Here is a 6,443-nt window from a genome sequence, read left to right as displayed (position 1 = left end):
ATAAAAAAAGAGTAATATGATACACCATACTCTCATTCTATTTTGATCATATTACGTGGTATGTGATACATTCATTACCATTAGATAATACAGAAGCATGCAATAAATAATCATTTAATGATGATAAATGTGTCACATCATACTTTATGGGATGAAAGTAGAATGGTAGTATGGTGTATAGAATTTAAAAAAAATATATATTGTATATCAGACTTAATTTTTTAATTTTTTTTATTCCTATAAACTAAATGAGTTCATCTACTCATCATTATTACATGCATAGCATATTTATTAAGAAAAAATAAAAAATAAAAATAAAAATATAATATAAAAATAATGAATAGAATTTTTCAATCAGACGAGCATCAATCTGACTTGGTCTCGGCTCAAAAAAACATGTCGGTAACCTAGCGGCCCAAGCTGGGTGAGATACATACAGTGCGAGGCCCCACCATTTATGTTTAAGGTTGCAGGTCTTCCTTTTGTATTGGCAAAATGAAACTGTTTCACTCGGTGATCCTTAAACGAAGGATATAGCCAACTGAAAGTCAGTCAAAATGTGTTTGCAACTGCTCAGTTCAGCACCACTGCACTACTGCTCAGTTGGAGGTCTGTTTTGTAAGCATACCCTCACAGATTTGTTCCTGCTGTTGGAGATGAGTTTTCAGTTGTCTGAGTACATGAGCAGAGGAGCCTCACATGTCCCATACTTAAAAAGAACTCCCAATAAACCTTCTAGCAATTTATGCAAGCAGTTGGCTATTTCCTTGTTCATTTGTAAATGGCTGCAGGACTTTTGTATTTTGAACTAATCTTATTGGTGAATGACTAGTGAGAGACCACAGCTTTTGCAAGAAAGACACCTTAGCTGCTGAAGCTCAAGTCCAAATACATCATTCACAATCCTATGCAAATAAAATAGGATCACTTACTTACAGTACTGTCCACACTTCATTTATTGGTGACTTTGAACAGACAAACCTATACATACAAAAAACTAGAACCCCCTTCCCCTCCAAATAAGAAGAAGAAGAAGAATTTAAAAAGAAAATTTGGGTTCCCAATTTCCTGACTGTCTAATCATGTTAAAAATAGTAAAACCTTATAGACTAGAGGAATCCCAGCTAGCATCAACGGCACTGATGATCTTGTCATGTAGTTTGGGTCCAGCAGATGCAATTACACCTCGATCAAGGCCTTCTAGGTAAATGCCCTTTGAAAAGTCAAGTGGGTTCCCTCTTGCATCAGTTACCATGCCTCCGGCCTCTTGTATAATAACGACTCCAGCAGCATGATCCCATATTTTCTCCTTGTAGCCAGCCCTTGCAAACTTCATAAAAATCTCAGCATCCCCACGGGCTATAGCAGCATACTTGACCATACTGTATACTCGTAGTGGTTGCTTCCTGCAGTTAAAGTCATGATACAGCTTGAGCTCTCTCACATGGAAAAAATTGTTCAATTTGACAATAACATCATTTCCTGATCTCTGCTTTTGAATCTAAGAAAGCTGGGTCACAGTCATCATTTTCTGCTTCTCTGACTGTTTTAACATGAGCTTACCAAGTTTCATTTTTCGTTATATTTATAGGAGCTTACTTAGAAATGTTCTTCTTGCCCAATTGGAGCATGTGTTGATCAATTTTGTTTTTCTAAGCAAGCATTTCATTATGAATACATTGTAAAGAAAGCAAGAAATTAAATTAGAAGCCCGCCCAAGAAAATTTAATGCAGCTCAAATTTGGTCAAGAGAATGGAATGAAAACATATGCACCTAAGCCCCATGGTGTGAGCTAGTCCTGCTGTGAAGGAGTGGCTTGAATTTGCTCTCTCGACTGGTTCACAAAAGGTTGCTGATCCTGGATCATCAATGGAAGACACTCGCACTGGCCTTGCAGAGTTTGGCCACACTAACTTCTTATTTGACTGGAGCAGTGGTTGCATCCAAGCCTTGCCACTACCTTTCATAGCATAAGTCACAAAACCCTTGTCCCAAGACTCAGATGTGGGTGGAGTCAACTTAGTGATAATTCTATGATAACGGTGATGATAACTTAACCATTCCTTTCTCATCGGGTAATTTGGACACCCAAGAACTCCAAGCACAACTTCTCCATCCTCTATCAGTGCTAGAGCTATAGCATATTGATCCCCACGGACAAACCCCAATGTGCCATCAACAGGGTCAAGTGTCCAGAATCTTCCAGTAGGACCCCCTGATGAGTTGCAGTGACTGATGGCTTCAAGCACCTCCGAGGTCCCGAGGGCCTTATCTGGACATTTAAGTCCAAAACGAGGTGCTTCGGCTAGACATTCATTCACAATGTTCACCACAGCTACTAATAGTTCAGATGCATCAGCCTTGGAGAGTTTCTGAACATCTTCTTCAGCAACAATGGACAGATTTTTTCTTCCAAAATACTCGGATAGTAACCAGCTGACTGTAGCTTGGACACTCCAATCTGAGTTCACGCCATGATTAACATAATCAGCTAACTTGAAATGCAATAAACTCATCATATCGATAATGCAACTGATCAGAGAAATGAAATTTACTTGTTGAGGATCAACTAGTCACCCACATCATGCAAAGAAAAATTTTGTTTATCTGATCATAGCTCTCATATCACATTTTCAAATTCAGGTATATCATAATGATGGTTATAAACAAATAATATGAACAATCAGCAAGTACTATAGTGTTCTTATTCCTAAGCAATTCAAGATCAAGTTTAAACTGTTGTGTATTGATCAAATAAAGCCCCAATCAAAAAATCGTGACATAAAATGAGTCGAGAGAAGAATAGGAAACGGTGGAGGCCCACCCAAAGTAATTACTCCTAGACATGTACTGTAAGGGGATACTTTTAATAAGATAAGTTATCTTGGTTGTCGAGCAAAGATAAACAAGAGCATTATCGAGGTACACAAGGAGTATATGTCTGACACAACTAATGAGAGAAGGAAAAGAGATGGACAAAATCCGGGAGGCTGAAGGAAGAGAAGACATTATAAGCGGGCTGCTATCCAATGGTGAAAAAGAAAGCCTCAAAGTTTTCCGCAGTCCTTGTGTGATGTTCAAAGTTTTCATTCCTTTCCCTCCATATGCTCCACATCAAACAAATCGGGGATCATCTTCCACGTATGGTTATCAAACTGACCTTTCCAACATGCTAATAAATTAGCCACCCTTCTAGGCATCACCCAAACTAGATCAACCTCATAATGGAGCATACGATGATGCACAGATCACATTGATTTGCACATATAATACCACTCTGTCACCAGAACATATATCTTCCGGAGGTTATCCAAGATAAGGAACTTCCCTAGTGCAACCATCCACACAAAGAAAACAGCTCTCAAGGGAGCCTTGCTCCTCCAAATGGTCTTCCATAGAAAAGTAACGCTGTCATGTGGGATTAATGCCTTGGGGAATAATTCAACATCAAAAACCCCTCTATCATATATGCCTCAATGCATCCTGTCTTCTTTCATCCTGCCTCAATCCCAAAGAATACAGCCCACCATATGAAGCACTTGGCTTACATGATTTGATACAAATAAACAAAGAATTTGCTTTCAACTAGCATAAAAGAACTTCTAGACTTCTCGTAAAGAGGGCAAAAAGGGCGAAGGAAACTGGGCATACCCTTCCCTTAGAAAGAAAGGCAAGTGAATACTTTACTAAGCAGTGCATGGAGAATATAACGATGCAAGAAAGAAAGAATAAAAGTAACATGCACCGGGAATGGGAATAAGAATCCAATCTAAGATAGAGATGATGTACCATGACTTTCTATGGTGCAAGGAAACAAATCTTGCTGTAAGTGATTCTGTCTGGAAAAGAAAATCTTGCTTGTCTAAGTAGGCGACAAAAACACCATCCCTCATGGACTCATGTGCAGAGAGCAGACCAAAAAAAAAAAAAAATTAATAGTAAGGAAGAAAAAATCATTGCAACTGGACTTAGGCTGGAAGATAAAAAGATGAGGTCATCAGTTTCACTTCTTAGATTGGACTTGAGTATGAACAGTGCCTTTTAGTAGTTCTGCAATATTCATTATGAAAAATTCTATTCATTATCCCCATACAACACACACCACACTTTTTTTTTCTCTTACTAAATATGTGGTATATGAATGATGAGTTGAAGAATTCAATAAGTTTAAGAAGAATAAAACCAAAAAAAAATAAAAAATAAAAAAAGTGTGGTGTGTGATGTGTAGGGATGATGAGTAACAGAGCTCCTATGTATGAGTTGATTACTTTTAACAAGTTAGTTGGGTGCTACTGAAAGTGATTCCATAAATAAAATATGCATCCCACTGTCGATGGTTGCACTTTATACTCCATCAATGTAGACTAAAGACTATAAAACCAATTATTGATTCATAATAATGCAGTCTACTCAAGAAAAAAACCATAATTTTGTTGCAAATAGTTGGAAATTTGAGACCTAAAGTCCCTGGCTGGTGCAAGACCTGATTCAAACCAACTTAAGTACCCTTTTTATTGCTCTATCAGTGCTCATTGTCAGTCGCTAGCTCTATGAGCAAATCCTAACAACACAATTAAGCCTTAGACGTTCATTAACATAAACTTCCTAAAAACTATCTCGAGAAGTTTCTCATTGCAAGTGGTTCAAAGAGTATTTTATTTATGTTAATGCTAATTTTTTTTCTTTTTAGTTTATGAAATGGTTCTTCGCATCTTTGAAAGCAGTCACAACAAAACGACAAGGAAAATTACAATCTGCCAAATAGTCAAAATATGGCTTCATTCATAGCTCGGACACGACATTAATACTGCATCTAATGACCCCATCTGCTATTTTTGCACTGCCGGTGTTATTGCAGAATAGTATAAGTTCACAACTTCCTAAAAAGATTCTCTGCTTTTAAGAAAACACAATTATCTTACTTAAGAGGGTGCCTCACCCTCCATTTTCATTCTGCAATTAACAGACAAGTAATGTTCCATTTCCATGTAGCAGAAAAAGTTATCTTTACTGTAACAGAAAAATGAGCTGCTGTGTACATACTTTCCAGCCTTCACACCCATCTGTTAACTTTCCTTCCCCATCATCTGCTACCCACAAATGATTATTAATAATCTTATGAAACAATGTCATAGAATAAGTAGAATAGGAATTAGCCAATCTTTACCATATATTTACAAAGACAGCTATTTATATCCTAACCCAACTCGCATAAATGGGCCTTTTTTAATAATAAAAAATACCGACCAAAAGATATAGCCAAAAGCGACCAAAACCTATGAAAACCAACATAAACAAGATCTCAATTCAGAAAAATTTATGTCGAAAAGTAAGAAATTGCAGAATTACCCGCAACAGTGACAGGAGAATTGTCATCCTTGGATTTTATCTGATCGTTGCTTTTAGAAATCAAACTGTCTTGTACTCTCTGGCAGAGAGAACATGCCATCTGTACAGCTCTGACAGCAACATCCAGTTCTTGGTAATATTTTTCTGGTTCTGGGGATGCAACGCTCAGGCTCTTTTGGTCCTCCATTATGGAAGAAGAACAACTCTGATCGAACTTTGGCAGAGAGAGAATTTGTTTTGGTGGGTTCTGGTGTTGGAAGAACAAGCTTCCTACATGGTTGGATGTCAACTTGTTGCTTACTCTTCCGTCTCCCGAGATATGTGGAACTCTGCCAGCCAGGCTCGAGCAATATAAAGGCATATCCATGAAGAAAAAGCTGTGTCTCGCTCTCTTCTCACCGTGCTGTCTCTTAATCAGTATCGCTATATATGTGGTAAATGGTAAGCTGTGACTGAAGTAAGATTACGCTTCCTGCTATTTATAGCGTTGCGCAGTACTAGAAGACACAAAAACCATGATAAGACTGATACGACAGACTGTTGAAATGGAGGCTATAATTTTACGGTTTTAAAATCTTTAATTTTTACGAAAAAATATAAGATTGTAATCTTTGCCGACCGAAGAGAAGAATTGAGATATTTTTTTTTTAAAATTAAATAAAATATTGTTATTATATAATTTTTTAATATAATTTTTGTTTTAAATTTTAAAAAAATTGAATTATTTATTATATTTTGTGTAGGAGTTTGAAAAAATTGTAATAATGAGATAAGATGATATAAGATTATTTAGTTTTATATAACCAAACCAGTCCTTATATAAAAAAAATTAATTTTTTTAAATAATAAATTAATTTTTTATTTTATATAAAAAATTATGAGATTTACTTATCTTAAAATTATATCTAGTATTACTTTAATATTTAATATTTATTGTTTATTATTATTATTTTAAGTATTTATATTGCCAATAATAAAAGATGAACCAACCTTATTGTCCTGTACTATTGAAGTATTTTAAGTTCGGATAAGAATTTCACAAAATATTTTTCTAGAGTTAAGGACAATCTTAAGCGCTAGATCTATAAAAGAA

The 6,443-nt window shown here is 36.0% G+C and overlaps 1 protein-coding gene across 1 annotated transcript; it reads right to left on the bottom strand.

The window, feature by feature from the left end:
* Positions 1 to 794: 794 nt before the first annotated feature.
* LOC121265344 (PAP-specific phosphatase HAL2-like) lies at positions 795 to 5,813 on the bottom strand. Its single transcript, XM_041168936.1, has 3 exons — positions 5,351 to 5,813; positions 1,775 to 2,462; positions 795 to 1,406 (listed from the first exon to the last, which is right to left on the bottom strand). Exons 1-3 carry the CDS (start codon positions 5,715 to 5,717, stop codon positions 1,103 to 1,105), a joined length of 1,359 nt encoding a protein of 452 aa, XP_041024870.1. The 5' UTR covers positions 5,718 to 5,813; the 3' UTR covers positions 795 to 1,102.
* Between the last annotated feature and the right edge of the window lie 630 nt (positions 5,814 to 6,443).

The sequence above is a fragment of the Juglans microcarpa x Juglans regia genome, chromosome 5D (genome assembly GCF_004785595.1).
Source record: "Juglans microcarpa x Juglans regia isolate MS1-56 chromosome 5D, Jm3101_v1.0, whole genome shotgun sequence".
Lineage (NCBI taxonomy): Eukaryota > Viridiplantae > Streptophyta > Magnoliopsida > Fagales > Juglandaceae > Juglans > Juglans microcarpa x Juglans regia.
The sequence above is the reverse complement of the archived record's forward strand: the minus strand, read 5'-3'. Positions and strand labels throughout refer to the sequence as shown.

Coding starts and splice junctions, on each gene's coding strand:
- LOC121265344 (XM_041168936.1), bottom strand. CDS start 5,717: ATGGATATGCCTTTATATTGCTCGAGCCTGGCTGGCAGAGTTCCACAT. Junction 2,463..5,350: donor TTCTCCTGTCACTGTTGCGG/GTAATTCTGCAA, acceptor GCGTGAACTCAG/ATTGGAGTGTCCAAGCTACA. Junction 1,407..1,774: donor GCTCACACCATGGGGCTTAG/GTGCATATGTTT, acceptor CTTTAACTGCAG/GAAGCAACCACTACGAGTAT.